The sequence below is a fragment of the Candoia aspera genome, chromosome 1 (genome assembly GCF_035149785.1).
Source record: "Candoia aspera isolate rCanAsp1 chromosome 1, rCanAsp1.hap2, whole genome shotgun sequence".
NCBI classification, from domain to species: Eukaryota; Metazoa; Chordata; class Lepidosauria; order Squamata; family Boidae; genus Candoia; species Candoia aspera.
Window position 1 is genome coordinate 10,444,873 of NC_086153.1, and position 16,158 is coordinate 10,461,030.

Consider the following 16,158-nt stretch of genomic DNA (forward strand, 5'->3'; position numbering starts at 1 on the left):
TCCTTTGTTCTATCCCAGCATTGTGACCATTAAGGCAGCCTTTTTTCCTCTTGTTAAATAAGATGGAATGTAATCTAGGCTTCTGGAAATAAGGGTCTTTATTATTTCTCTGTCAGGGATACTTTGATCCCTCCCTTATCTGCCACAGAGATAGAGAACTGATGGCCTTCAGATGCTGTTGAATTATTCTGAGAAACCCTCACGTTGGCAAGGTGCAGATGCTCGGTGTTGTAGTCTAGTATCATCTCAAAGGTCATAGATTTCTTCCTAATCTGCAGATGCTGTACTTACAGGTAGTCCTTGCTTAACGACCATAATTGGGACTGGAATTTTGGTCACTAAGCAATGCAGTCGTTAAGCGAATCTGACCTGATTTTACAACCTTTTTGTGGTGGCCGTTAAGCGAATCACCGTGGTCATTAAGCAAATCACATTGTTGTCAAGTGAACCACATGATTGTTAAGCAAATCATGCAGTTTCCCATTGATTTTGCTTGCTGGAAGCTGGCTGGGAAGGTTGAAAATGGTGATCACATGACTGTGGGGACCCAGCAATGGTCATAAGCCAATTTTTCCAGCATCGTTGTAAGTCTGAACTATCTCCAGCTGAATGGTCATTAAGTGAGGACTACTTGTAATGTGTTTGCCTCACATTCTGCCCTACTTTTCTTGAATTCTGGTCTTCTAAAGTGGCAAATATTCCAAAGGGACGGATGTAATTTGCATTATTTATGTTATTTGCATCCTCAGCCAAATGATGGGACTTTAATTGAGTTGATTTGCACCATATGCATAATAATCGCAAATGATGTAAATTGTTGCAAATCACATCATGCAAATGACATAAACAACAGCAATGATGAACTCTGTAATTTAATGGACAGCCAGGAAGAATGGGTACTCTGTGCCCTCTTTGGTTTGTTAAGTCAAGGTTTCAGTATAATCAACATCATCATCATCATCATCATCATCATCATCATCATCATCATCAGGGTACTGTCCCCAAGCAGCCCTTAAAATAGAACACTTTCTTCTGACCATCTTTCAGACACAAAATGTTTCCCATCAAGGCTGGTCTGCTGAGAGTCCTTCAAACAGGAGATTGCTCTCAATAAGGCCAGACACAAGGCAATCCTAAATCCAAAGAAAACAAAGATGGGACGAGATCTCATCTACTGATCAGATCCCAGGTTATGTTTGTACAGCAAACTTACATCCATAGTTGACTAAACCATAGTTTACTTAATTAACATGGTTGCCCAGATTTATTCAAGACCTTGGAACACAAATTAATCACACATGCTTGGTTCTGCTTAACACACTGGGATACAATAGGGTTGGTTAATTTAGGACTCAGCATGTTGTGAGAACCTAGTTTCGTGGGTAGAACTATATTCAGATCCTCCCTGAGCAAGAAGATTCCTTGGCTGACCTCAGGCCAGTTTTGCTCAGCCCAGCCTACCTCACAAGGTTCTTACGCATCATCTACCCTGTGTTGAACCCCTGGAAGAAGAATGGGAACAAAATGTCCTAAATCAGCTTCCAGAAGTTTAAACAACACATCCGTAGAATTGGCTACATGATCTGGTTCCTGTCCTGCTGCATTTTATGCATTGACAAGGCCTGCAAACATTACCCCCAACACATTAGCATCTGATGGCCTTAAGAGGAAGAAAGGTACCCTTAGGACTCCTAAGGAGGAGAAGGTGTAATTTTGTTTCACCAGCACAGAAGAGGTAGGTTTCTATTGAAAGCAACACAGAAGAACATGGAAAACAAAAGAGGTTCCTATCTTCAGCGTTCACTGCTGTCTGGCAGTTGATAGATTCTGCTAAAGCTGCAAAGTTTAATGGATTTAAGTGTTGGGTTAATTGACTTGCATTTCCAATTATATGCTGGGTGTGACAGATGTAAAGCTAATCTCCGTCCGTCCATCAAATAATTCTAGATTCTGGGCTTTAAGTCTTACAGCACTTGTCCTTCTAACATAGATGAATATTGCTATTGTTAGAAATAACCGCACAGAGGGAACTGCTCGGCCAGACAGAAAAATTATGTTGGAGTATCAGTTTATAGCAGCCTTCCTCAACCGTTTGGCCCTGGAGGAACCCTTGAAATATTTTCCAGGCCTCGGGGAACCCCTGCACATTCAGGCTCAAATACAGGCCAGAAGTTACAAAATTATTATATTTGTTTCATGTGTAGGCCTGTATCTAGGCATTCACAGTGTTCTTGAACTAAAAATAAAGAACGAAATTTACCTCTTTAATGTGAAGTTGCCCGAATTTGAAATAATTTTTAAAATAAATCGTGATCTCCCAGGGAACCCCTAGGGACCTCTCGCAGAACCCCAGGGCTATGTGGAATTCTGGTGGAAAAACCCTGGTTTATAGCAATGATGCAATCAGGTCCTTTCTGGACTTCATGTTCCTTAGCAGGCAAGAGGGCTTGAATGGCTAGATTATTACTTGAAAATAAAAGCTGTTATTTCATTGAATGGAATAATATATGCATAGCACTGAAGTAAAAATAATAAAATACCTTCCATTATTTCACAGAGTACATTTCTGGCTAATAACTCCTTGCCGATAGAAAAGTAAAATTAATATAAATATAATATGGCAAAAATATGGTTTAAACATAATGGGAAGAAAGTTATACTCTAATGAGAATTAGTACTGTCCTCATTATCTGACATGCCTGGTGGGGGGTGTCATTTGGGGAGTGTGAAAACACTTAAAAGGGACCCTGAATTTCAGGTCCAATATCTAGTTTTATTGCATCACAATATAATGAACGATTCTGGTGGAGAAACGTATTTCTTTTACTATTTGCCCACTGGTGTTCCTTACAGTTTGACTCTGCTGTAATCAGTGATTCCCCCCACCCCAATTAGTGGAGAAGCATTTAACTTTTGAATAACAAGATAGATTGATTTGGATGGAGGCAATTTAATCCACTGAGAAAAATGATCAATGTTAAAACATCGGTTTACACCTAGCATCTCAAAGCACAAAATTGAAACAAATTCTAGGGGAAGAAGATGAATAGGTTGTTAAATACATCTCTGTATGTGGACAAAAAGCTTTGATTCTATGTAGAAGACATACTTTTTATCTGATTAAAAAGAGCCATTGTGTTCTTTTCCCCATGAAGGACACTAAAGGTGAAATCAGGTGGATCTCTTACATGGTTTTTAAAAATGGTGAGCTCCAAATGATGGGCTGAATTAGTACCATTTTATGTTTATGTAAGCTAAACATTTAGGGAGCGGCCTGGAATTTTTCTGGGCCAAAATCTGGAGGGCATTTCCTGAGGCCACCCGTTACATGTAATATTGACAAAAGTTGGAACTTGGGACTTGTCCCAGTTTCTGTTGCTGAAAAAGGTTGCCCTGACTGTTAAGAGTTTTTGGATCAGGCACCTTGCCCTTGTTCACGGGGTTGGTGGTTTCTGTTCAGGCACTGGGTGTCATCATGGGATTTTGCGTGATGTTTTGAGGGTGAAAAGAGAGAGAGAAAAAAAGAAAAGAAAAAGAAAAGGCAGCACTTTCACCCCTAAATATTGCAAGATTTCATAAGTTGGCTTTTTTAAAAAGTGTGGGGTGGGGTCTATAGACATAATGGGCATCCCATTACTGGCTCCCCCCACAGACAGTCTACCCTGTCTGACAATAAATGAACAAACTAATATTAAAGAAATGAGATGAAGTGAAAATAATTAAAATAAACCCACCTCCTTCCACAGTGTCATCAGTAGATTTATTTTCAGATTCTCACTTGGGCATCTCAAAGCACAAAATTGCTCACCCTGCTTCAGTCCTCCCATTCTAATTAATAGGTTTACCACCTGCTCCAGAACTAAGGAACACCTTGTAAGATTTCAGTAAAATGACACATTGCCTGTGGCAAAACAAGGAACAGTGCTTTATTAAAATATATTGCACTCCATTAAATGCATTTAATTGCAATATTTATATACTGCTTTTCTATATCTAGAACCCTTGAATAGAGTTCAGATAAAGGCATAGCTAAGGTCTTTACGGACTTCCATCATCACGATAGTTAAATGTGTCTCTGATTTCAGTGGCAGACTGAATGCTACTCTATTAAAATGCATCGCCCTCTTGAAATGTGGCATTAAAAGTAAACAGCAGAGTCTGATCATGGTAAATTTTCAGAAAAAATAAACGCATGGCATGATCAAGCTGCATTTTTCACTAGTTCTTACCGCCTGATACCCAAAAAAAGGGGAACAAATTGCATTCCTTATTAATTTGGAAAGAAACACTTCGTTTTAATTCTATATAAGGAACAGCTGCCTGAAATAGAAGACAGGTGACAAACCTGCTAATTAATAACCTCTTGCTTCTGACAGTTTTATTAAAATTGTGATTGCTTTTTTTTTCTCACTCGCTCCATCCCTCTTGAACACATAGGCACAGTCACACACTTGCGCACAGTTCCCCGGTATGTTTGCCTTCCACATTAACATGACTCTTAGACAATGAGATGCCTTTGATCTAGCTCCAAACTTTGGAGAGTTGCCAGAAAAAAAAAAGGCAACTTCTCCTTGCTTGAAATATTAAAAGCATATTTCCTGCACAACCTGTTTTGGGTGCCCTGCTTGATGAATTCGCCACGCCCATTTCACCTGTAAAACCGCCAGCCTGCAATGTGTTCCTGAGGGAAATATTAACCAAAGGTGGTTTGGGGAGAAGTCGAAAGTACTGACTATATGGGTGACCAGACCAACCTCTGGATTCAGAGAAATTCCCCCAGAAGACAAGCAGGGTTTTTGGATGCCTGTAGCTCTTACTTAGCTTGCTGGAAGGAGCAAGTTATACAGAAAATGATGGATCTCTTGAGTAACATTCTGGTGAGTAAGGGAGAAGGGAGATACGTGCAGCATATTGGCCACAAGATTCACTGTAAACTGGATTGACCTCTGCTAAACAGTGAAGTTTTTCATATTAAGCGGATGAAAACTAATACTTTCTAAGCCAGGCATTGTTTGGGAGGCTGTGCTGGATATGGTTGATGAATGCTGAAGGACATTGCAGAACTTCTGAGCACCTCTCTCCGTGTGGATTGGATCTACTTATCTGATCCCTTCTGAGATAGGAATAATTCCTGCCTGTGGATCCTTATCTCCCTTCAAGTGTCCCTGGACTCCAGGTCTCATCAGCCTCAGCCAGTGATCAGGGAAGATGGGACTTATGTGGAGTCACTAGATGGAGGCCCACAGCTTCCCCCAACTCCTTTAGGTTGCATCTTCCCATGAATAAAAATGCTAGCACATTACCACCATCACTAGAAAGATTTATTGTGGGTGAAGACTGCTTTGCAACCAGGAACTTTTTAAAAAGCTAAGTCATGCTTAGTGCTAGATTTAGATGCAATTCTGTTTTGGAAATAAGCAGTGATTCAGGAGAGCACTATGCCTCTGCACTAACCTAAGCTTTCTCGTTGTGCTGCAACTTGTTCTTCCTGTCCCCTGATGTCTTTGGTGTCTAAGTGTCTGAAGATGCCACTTCCTCAAGATTTGACATTCCTTCTGCCTGCAACTAATTAGGGAATTCCTAAAAGAGATTTTGCTATTGGTAAACTTTGTGTTAAATTTCCTTCACTGTCATTTAGCTATAGATATACAACTCCTAGTGAAGGCGTAGTTTGGGGCAAAAACTGGATGTCTGCAGCAAATGTGCTCTACATTTTCAACCAGTTCTCGTTCAACCTGATGACAGAGGATGGGTTTTAGAAAATTCTGTCAAAGGAGATGAGAATTTGGATAAAATTCTTATGGATAGTGTTCTTGTTCATATGTAGCTATGAAGTAGCCAAGGGGTATGTGTGAATATCCTGTTTTTCACTGCACAGTCCTCTGTTTTGTGTTTCCTGTTTCCCTAGGCTTCCCAAAGGAAGACACTAGGGGGAAACTTCTTTCATTTTTAAAATTTCAGTTTAGGATAAGAACCAGTGGGGGATGGTTTATATAGAGAGATGCAAACTTGAAATAAGGAGGGACTTCCTGACTGTGAGAACTATTAAGCAGTGGAGCAGCCTGCTTCCTGAAGTGGGTCTGAAGGGGGTGTTCCATCACTGGAGGCTTCAAGCAAAGGTTGGACAGCCATTTGTCTGGGAGGTATGAGGTTTCCTGCTCTAGGGAGGCTCAGACTAGATCTCCAAGATCCATTCCAACCCTATGAGGATATGATTCTAAGGACATTTGAAAGGAATTCTCGAGCATCCTGAAATTGACAGATGCCTCTTGTAGGGGGCAGAAGACCTCTGAGAGTTCACTACAGTATCAGGTAGCTCTCTCAAGCTTTGTTTTGGGAACAGAAAGCAGAAGGGGTACTCACTCTGGCTCCTGCCACTAACCTGCAGATCAAAGGAAGGGGAGAGATCATAGCATGATAACAGGTCGACCATCCTTCTTGTTAGCCCTGTGAGGTAGTCCAGACAAGAAGCACAACCAGGAGTATTAGCTCTATCTTTATTGTAAGGTTACATGAACAGAATCGTGCAAGACTGAAAGCATTTCTCCCCTACTTTCCTTTTACTCTCTGGAAAACTAGGGAGGGCCCCCTCTGAAATGCTTCCCATGCCCTCCCGCCTTCCCTGGGCTGAGATATTTTCTACATGCTGGTCGTCATCACAGCTCTCCCTCCCGTCTCCCAAGGTCATTCCCACATACCATTTTGCTTCTCCATTCTACAGTTGATCCAGAATGCAGCAGTCTAGGCAATCATGGGTGCTCCTTGTTGTACCCATATAACATCACTGCTTTGGGAGGTGCGTTGGTTAGTGGTTGGCTTCCAGGTGCAATTCAAAGTGCTGGTTGTTGCCTTTAAAGCCCTTCATGGTTCAGGGCTTGGATATCTGCAGAACTGCCTTCTCTCAATAACATTTGTCCACCCAAGAAGGTCAAAAGGGGCAGGCTCTCTCCATGTCCTCAGGGAGTGCCATCTAAAGGGGCTGCAGAAGTGTGCCTTCTCTATCTCTGCCCCCTCCTTTGGAAGAGCATCCTTGGGGTATTTTAATGTCTCCTTCTTTGTTTAGCCTTTAGAAAAACTGCTGTTCAAACAAACCCAATGTAATGGGCAAAAGAAATAACAATAGGAGGAAGAGCCTCAACCAAGTCAATGGTCAGATAAAAGAAAACTGAGTCAGGGGCAGAAATGTAATTTGAGTAAGCATCTCAGTCAAGACGCTCCTTAGCTCCCACGAAGATAAAAGGAGGGAGGGAAAGTATTAAGACTTGCAAGATTCTGTTACTGTAACCTTGTAATAAAAGTAGTATTAGCCTGCACGACTTTGGTTTCCTTGTCTGGTCTACCTTGAAGGGCTGACATCCCGTGAGGTTGAAGGAGATGTTTCTCCTTTGACTGATGGAAATGTTCATTTAAATTTTATTAACTTAAACTAATAGTTTTAATTGGATGGGTGGGTGGACTGCAACCATCTCCAGGGTCTTCTATTGTGATGTTATTGCTTCAATCTGTTTTCTGCATTTTGTTTTGCTTTGTTTTAATCTAAAATACCGAGGAAGAATTGTAGGTCACTCAGTGTTAGTTGTGATTGGAGCAGCCCTGTAAACTCAATCAATCAATCAATCAATCAGTGCAAGGATTCCACATGCCACCTGTGAGAATTTTCATGGAAATTTATTTATTTATTTATTTATTTATGCAATGATCCTCTTTTTCATAGAAACGCCACAAGCAATTTCTTCTTTGTGAAATTGAGAACTGATAAGGAAAAATGAAGGAGAAATCCCTTGCCTAGCATGAATCTTGGTACTGTTAACTTACATAAATTTGAAAATGCAACAAGGGAGGGGATTATTTTCCAAGTGGGTGAAAAATACAGTTTAATAGCTTCCCAAGAACATATGGGAAGAGATTTTGTTGTTGTGTAAACAGCACAGGAAGGTATAAATGTATGGATGTGTGTGGATATGTGTGTATGTGAAACCAACACTTTAATCTCATAAATCATGTCTTTTTTTGTAATGTCAGCATTAGCATCAATGCTGCCTGTCTGAATTTAGGGACAGAAACTGGTTAGGGAATCCTTTTTACCTTATGTGAATCTAGGGATGCAGAGTAATTATGAGAACTCATTTTTTGTTCAGCATATGTTTTGGCTAGTCATTCACTCTCTTTTGCAGCAGAACACTGGAAATGCCACCAACTGCCGCCTATCGATAAGAGTTACAGTTGTACCTTTGTCTCCACTGAAACTTAAGTTAAATGCTGAGAAGGTCAGGTTTCAGATTTCCAGGAATGGCAAAGCTTGACATCTAAGTCTGCTACTGCTCGGCTTTGGCTATAGAAATGGACTTTAGTGTGGTGTTGAAATCCAGATGTTGGACTAAGACAGGGAGTCCTGGGCTCAAATTCAGGCAAGTGCAAATTTCAGATGGCAGCAGAGGTATCCACAGGTGCTGTCAAAGGGTGACAAAAAGCAGCATTGTGTCATCGTGATGCAAGCTCCACCCCCTTTTACGTGCATTGTTACATCACATGCATGTGTGAAAGGGGCAGGAGCTTGTATCATAATGGCAAAAATCGTTGTTTTCATTTTGACAAAAATCATCGGATCCTGTGGGCACCTCTGAATGACAGACAGGTTTCCATTTGAAAATGCAAAATTGACAGCAAACTATCAAATTAACTGCACCATTCCTTCTCCAAATGGCCATCACAACAGCCCCTTTTGTTCCTTGTTAATCTGCCATCAAAACCTCCTTTCACGTCCAAAATGGGTAGTGGTAGATCTGGTGCCTTTTTAAAAAGGTTATGTGATGGCATTGTGATTGCATTTTTGTTTAGTTTCTCCACTGGTGCTGGAAAAAATAAAACAAAAACAGAGCACCATTATCTCCTTAATCCATAGGAAATTAGGGTTGGATTGGATGACCTTCAATCTACCTCTACCGTCTAAAATTCCATTATTCTCCAATTACTACAATCCCAAAATTCATTTTAAAAAGTTTAGAAAGTTCCAGTCTTAAACTTCCTTTTAGTATTGTACCACATCTGGCCTGCAATTTCTCGTATTTTTTTCCACGCTATGGAACAAGCTTGTTTTTCTGCTTTAGTTTCATGGTACTTGAGAACTTCCTTTGAGTTTTTCTTCGTGGTGTTTTTGAATTTTCTTTATTGGAGTTGACAGAAGATGCTATTGCCATGTTACTTTTCTACTTTTCCTGTGAAGCTCCTTTCTGTGACTTTGTAGCCTCCCTAGCTGCCTGGAGTTCAAATTCTGAAAAAGGTCCTTGGGAGAACATCTCTCCTGAGGTCCTCCTTGGGTTTCTGTGGAAGTGTGAGAAGCCAGGGAGGCAATAGATCCCTGGACAGATATGCAATGAAAGAGAGAATATTCCTAGACACCCTTTGGTCATTTCAACACTAAATGGTAAGGAATTGTTCTTCACTCTTGTCTTTTGAAGACCTTTCAAAAGCCCATTCTCTTTCATCAGATGGAATGAGAACCATACAAAGAAGGGCTGGAGAATTTCTAAGCCAAGCATGACTTTCTGTGATGTTTCTTAGTTAAACCGAAATTCAGGAAGAGATGGACAAAGGGCTATATAAACCAGAAGTATGTGTCTGCGTGTGTCTGTACAGTGATGGTGGCTGGAAATGAAAGGAACCGAAGGTGGAGGGAATCCTGATGAGCAAACAAAGGTGTAATCATTAGATGTCCAAGTTGGTGGAGAAGATGGCACTTTTGGCAGTGTTTCCTACCTGGCTTCTTTTTTTGTTCTTGCAAAGAAAGCAGTGTTCGATTATTAGGAGCGTTCCTATATTTGACCATCACTCCCAAGACAGACAGAGATAGCTTGTGTGTTTTATTAGTAGATCCGTCTTTCTCTGTCTCTCTGTCTCCCTCTTCAAGGAAAGCAGCTTCCTGAGAAAATAAACTTGCAATCCAATTACAGTACCCTGCTGTTGCAAGACTGCAGGAGATGACCTTGCAAATGACTGGAAAATTCAAAATGCGATATAGTAAATCTCATTTGCTTGGGTTGGCTCTTGGAAGCTGGCCACAAATAAGTCTAATAGTCCAACCCTGCCTTTTCTCTGGCTTAGAATGCCTACTGTTCCCCTCTTTAATGCCTTTTTTCTAAGGAACCGGGGGGGGGGGTCAATTACCTAGGGAGCCCTCCCCCAAGTGTGGTTCAATAATCAGATACTTAGAATTTTTCATTGAAGGGATTAAGACAAACAGTTTTGTTCTGTGAGCTGTTTCAGGAGCAGGCCATTTCAACAAACCTGGGAGGTGGGCTTGGCTGAGGGAGACAAGCCAACAGTCACCCAGAGAGTTTCCGTGGCTGAAGGGGGACTAGAACCTGTGTCTCCCCACTCTAAGTCCAGCACCTTAACCATTACATCCCAGTGGCTTTTAAGGTGTGAGAGTGACTGGTCCAAAGTCCTCTTCTGAGTTTCTGTGGTTGAGGAGGACTTGAACTCCTAGTCCAGCTCTGGAATCACTCTGGTTCTTGGGCAGAGAGAAGGGGACTGGCCCAAAGTCTTCCAGGGAACTCCTGTGGCTGTGGGTGAGACCAGAAGCTTGGTTTCCCTGTTCTTAGTCTAGCACCTTCACCCCTACACCACAGTAACTGTCAAAAGTGTTTCACCCATTAATGCATCTTGCCTTACATACTGCTATATCTCACCTCATTGTGTCCTGTTCTAATTTTGGTGTATCACAGGAGCACACAACCTGGCTCCAAATTTCAGGCACACAAGCTGTGGGCCTAAAAATAAGGTATAGGGCCACAGAAAGTCCTTAGACTGTGGTTTGTTGAACCATCCTTTAGTAGGTTAGGGGAAAGATGAATCTCAGTCTTAGGTCTTCTTGAGTAGATAACACTAAAGAGAGAAGAGAATGTTGCTCAATTCATTTGGTGTTAAAATGCATGAAGTCCTCCATAAATGAGGCAGAAAGAATGTGAGTTTTTAAAAAATGTGGGAGACTGTGAAACTGAATGATCTGGCCTTCTCCAGGTGGTATTATGCTAGCTGTAGGGATAGCCTTTATGGACCAGTGAGTCTTATATGGGGAAAAGCAGAACTAAGATTAGAACACACAGACATTAGCAAATTCCTAGTGGAAAAACGGAAATTTGGTAACAATGCTCTGCTGTGTCAGAGTAGCAGAGTAGCATAATTCTAGCCTTTTGCATCTGTATGATGGGAAACCAGCTCATTAAAAAAAAAACAAGTTCCAATTTGGCTCCAGAGTGCCAAAAGTGCTGGGTCATTTCAGTAAGCAAAATGTAAATATAGAAGCATTACTACTGGGATGGGAAAAGGTTTTGGCAAAAGCAGGGAATTTAGCTGATAAGAGAAAACAATCCCTGCTTTTTCTGTTCTGGTTATTATAGGCTTTAACTCTGAAGAATAATGAAGTAGCTACTTCAGGCACTGAACTAGAATCGGCAGTGACCAGGGCTGTGCCCGCATCTGCTGCCTTCTCAACCTTCTATCCAAACTAGTTGCTTCCTTCCACCTAAGGGGCATATCTCTCTGTCTGCCTTCCCAGCTGATCATTCCCTATGTCATTTTAGGAGCCAGTCTTTAGAGCAGAGCCATGATTCAGGCAGTTGTCATGACCACTCCATAGTATGCCACTTGGAGGACCCTATCAGAGTGATACAACAGGGCAGCCAGCCAATTGGCTGGTCAGAGCTATGTGGGAGAGATCAGAAGATCCTCTCTTCCCATCTCGGGCATGGATCTGAGTGGTAGGTCCTGTAGGGTGGCCCATAGTTCTGCTCATGACATTGAGACCATGGTTGGATTTTTCCCCTCCCCCAAATAGAATAGTAATGTGAACAAGATACATGTGGAAGGCCAGCCAGCCTTGCTCCTTTCCCATCCTTAACTCTGCCCCCCAAAATATGGTCTGAAATTATGCAACAGAAATTTGATGGCAAATTTATGGAGTTGTTTCCTGCTATTCCATTTTCCAGTCCTGCTAGAATTGTTCCATTCTAGACCCTCCAAGATGTTTATAGTCCCAGCTTTTTTTTTTTTTTTTTTGCCTTTTTGACTCCTGGTGAGTCCCTGGACAAGTCCCTGCAGTTTTCTTGGCAATATTTTCAGAAGTGGTTTGCCCTTGCCTCCTCCTTCCTAGAGCTGAGAGAGAGGGACTGGCCCAAGGTCACCCAGCTGGCTTTGTGCCCAAGGCAGAACTAGAACACATGCTCTCCTGGTTTCTAGCCTGGTGCCTTAACCAGTACACCAAACTGGGTCTCACAATCCCAGCCTACTTTGCTCCCCTGCCCCACCTGGATGCTTCCAAACAGTGCCCTTGATGGAACAGATAAGATTCCCCATCCTACTCAGGTACCTTTCTATAAGGAAAGTTCACCTTGCTTACATGCAAAAAGTTACAGGTGGATGTCTGCATCTCCATTTAGGGCAGAAGACCAATCCTGTCCCAAACCTTGGAACAATGCTACTGGTCTGTCCAGACCACCTTCCCTCAACTGGGAACAGTCTGGTTCCCAAACTTTATTGAGAATTCCGTTTGGCAGTGGTAGTGCTGGTGTTTGCTGATTTCTCCTACACCTCCTCTCTAATCTAAGCTTTTGGATTTGCAAAATACCCCCCAGAAGGGATTCCCTTAGTTTTGTCTTGTGATTTAATGGAAGGTGCAGGACACAAGGCTAACACAATAAGCCAATATTATAATTACGAGAATTTCTCCCATTCCTTCCTACTGGTTGAATGGGAACGGTTCCAAAAATGCAAGTGTGTGTGTGTGTGTGTGTGTGTGTGTGTGTGTGTGTGTGTATGTATGTATGTATGTATGTATATATATATATATATATATATATATATATATATTGCCATAGCACCCTTTTATACCCTGCTTTTTGTGGCAAGGGATAATAATCCAATATTTTAGAATTTTGTGTCTGGTAGAGTTTGCCCATTTCTAATGGTGGTGGTTGTTTGCTTCTGCATAGGTGATCCCACATATCTGATATTTAAGAACATGGCCAAAATGCATCTCTTTTCAATGAACTTGGTTTTGATTTGTCTTGATTTTGTTACCGTGTTTTAGATTTTGCATTTCATTCTACTGCTCTATGCTGCTTGAATGATTTTATACAGTAAGTAGAAACACAGGGTATATATTTAATAACAAGAACAGCTTATAGCCAATGGCTCCTCGCCTTCCCCAGTTTGATCTTCCTATTTAGGAATGCCTTTGGCAGTTCAGGCTGAAATGCCTTTTTAAAAAAAATTGCTGCCTCCTGTAATTATATATAATTCTTCTAGTTACGCTGTCTTCTGTTCGCTTTTATTGCATTTTGTAATGTTTATATTGTAGTTGCTTTGGAACTGATTTATTGCTGGCTTTTCTTGTTGCCATTTCCATTATGTAACAATGTTTTTCTTGGGATGGATTTACTGTTTTTGCAAGCTGGCTGACCTTGTCTGGACTTGGATGCTAAGTCAGGTCAGGTCTGGCTAGTATTCAGATGGGAGGCTACCTGGAAAACACCAAGGCTATACACTAGGCTAGGAAGCTAAACAAATACTGAAAGAAAGCAGTGGGAAGCCACTTTTGTATTGTTTTGAACAGAACCTACATGGATGTGTCCATAAAGTCACCAGGAGTCAAGATGGTCCTGAGGAAGATTTTACCTGGCCTACCAGAAACTTTACCTATTTTTCAGGAGAGGATTGATGGGATGTAAACATTTCAGATGAATAAATGCTGGTGTCATCCTCATAGTTGGGATGAACTTTCAGCTCAAGCCACAACGTTTTGGGATAGAGAGTCACCAAGATTGTCTTAAGGAACAACAAAGTGTAACCATGCAGTAGAAGCATATACCGTACCTCTGAGCATTAGCAGCCAAATCAATCAATCACTCGGTCAAAATGTTGGCCTTTTCGCACAGTATTTGCACTGCTGATTTGTAGGGAGAGTCAAGTGAATATAGTTTCAATGAAAATGGGGCACACCTCACTGTAGTGGTGAAAACTTTGGGTGAATTGTGTACCTGCCCAGAGAGCTGTCAAAAGTTTTTCAAACTATGGATAGATTCCTGGGTCTTCACTTTCACTGGCTTTCACATCCACTCATTAGAATGTTGAGTGAAAAATTTAAAACCTTGTATCCGATCTCTTTGGGTTGCTCATTTCATGCTGACATTAGTTTCCTGAGTTTCTCTCTCTCTCTCTCTCTCTCCCCCCCCCACCCCCCCTCGCCTAGTCTGCAGAGTTCTTCGAAATGCTAGAAAAAATGCAGGTAAGCAAAACAGCACGCTCCATCTAACTTGATTTTGATGCTTTCAGTGTGATGAGGGGGATTGGACAAAGTTTTGGAGGACTGGGGCAATCAGTGTATGCTATTCTTGATGGCTGATCACTGCCTTAAATGTCAGCTGTTGGTTGGGTTGGCGATAGCAGAGGAAGGCAAGCACTCATCAAGAGGTATGAGGATTCTTGCCTTGGGCAGGGGGCTGGACTAGAAGACTTCCAAGGTCCCTTCTAACTCTGTGATTCTGTGATCATCCTTCACTGAACTGGTGTTATATGATATTTCTCCTCCCATCCCAACACTGTTCAGTGACAGCCCCAAGGGGTGTCAAATCTGTTAGGCCTTGCCACCAGGAGAAATAGCCGATACGTGTTGTTTGGGGTTTTGTTCAAGTGTCTTAGGCTTCTGCAAGACTTAAGATAATGATTCAGCTTCTTAATCTGCATCACCCCTAAAAGATCTCAATTTTGTGGCCCTGCCACCTCTTTGAAGGAATCTCTGGGTGGGGCCCCAGGGATCTCCATGTGACTGTGGCACGTTAAGAGAAGCAGCAAGTGTATGACATGTGCTATTGTGTGGTGATGAAGTGTCATTTGTGATGAAAATGAAAGGATGGCTGTTCCCATTCATTGAGGGTATTCTCAGTAGTAAATAAAACAACAAAGGAGATTGCTGTCACCGACTAGACTAACGCATGCTTCCCAGCACTCGAAACACAGCGGTTTTTAGCTTTGCTTCCCATGACTTGCTTCATATTGTTAAGTGTCAGCTTTGGTTTGTGTTAACAGGACTGGTTTCAAATGCATTTAAAAGGGTTCTGGGTTATTTTTTGAATGCGTGGTACTAAATGACAATTGTTATGCCATACTCACGGGGCACGCTTGTCTTGAAAGATGAAATGCCATTAAATAGACAAGCAAACAAGCCTCTCTCATTAGACCTTTTCCAGTGAAGAACACTGATAAATCGCAGCTCCTTTTCTGCAGCTTCCTCTTTGTCCACATCTCCTGGGAAGCGTGAGAAATGGGGCTATATTGGGGGAGTTCCCACTTGGTTTCTACAGACCAAATCTAAGCAGATGCTATGTAGGAATTCTATTCCAAAATAAGGCCTTTAACTACTTTTTCTTCATTTAAACAGGGACCAAAATCAGAAGAACAGAAGGGTGGAGGCCAGAAAAACAAGGTCAGAGTCAATGCAAGGCTCTTTTAACGAGACCCACAACCTTTCTGGTGTGGGAAAATTTGCAGTGCAAACTATTTCAGGACTGCATCCTAGGATATCATCTCTCCTCCTATTATCTATGCATGAATCAGTACTATTCCAGACTCTGAATGCTATGATTTATCCTGGGCAGGGAATTTTTTTTTTTAACGGCTAACATGTCAGAAGATTGTCAGATCTCAGGAGGTTTCAGGTGAGAACACTGAGCTCTGGTGACATTTTATCATCTTGTAAGCTGTCGGTAAAATAAATGTTGGAGTTCCCTGGGTTCCACTGTGAGATGTACCAATCAAAGCGAAAATTTGTAGCTCAGGGTTGAACTGTGGCATCCTTGGTGTTCTCCGAGCCTTGTTGTTTTCTTGCAGACGTTTCATTGCCAGGCTAGGCAACCTCTTCAGTGTGAACCCAGGCTAGGCAACCTCTTCAGTGTGAACCATTGAACCAGGTTCGCACTGAAGAGGTTGCCAAGCCTGGCAATGAAACATCTGCAAGAAAGCAACAAGGCTTGGAGAACACCAGGGACTGCACTGAGAGGTGTGGCAATTCCAGGCCATCTGTGGTGCTGTATGGTGGAGACTGTCCAATCATCTTCCTTTAATGAGTTCCGGCTTCAAACAGGTTGCACATTAATTCCTCAA

At 41.8% G+C, this 16,158-nt stretch overlaps 1 protein-coding gene across 4 annotated transcripts in view; it reads left to right on the plus strand.

Annotated features, from left to right (window-relative positions):
* The window catches only part of RAP1GAP2 (RAP1 GTPase activating protein 2), a 240,374-nt gene that overhangs the window by 165,002 nt on the left and 59,214 nt on the right, over positions 1–16,158 (plus strand). For 3 of the 4 annotated variants that reach the window (XR_010067545.1, XR_010067543.1, XM_063297332.1), the window contains 2 exons: positions 14,249–14,284; positions 15,437–15,481. Coding sequence is in view for 1 of the 4 variants with exons in the window: in XM_063297332.1 (XP_063153402.1) it covers positions 14,249–14,284; positions 15,437–15,481 (81 nt within the window). In the remaining 3 variants the exon portion in view is untranslated. The remainder of the gene's footprint in view (positions 1–14,248; positions 14,285–15,436; positions 15,482–16,158) is intronic. The other variant, XR_010067544.1, reaches the window with a different exon arrangement.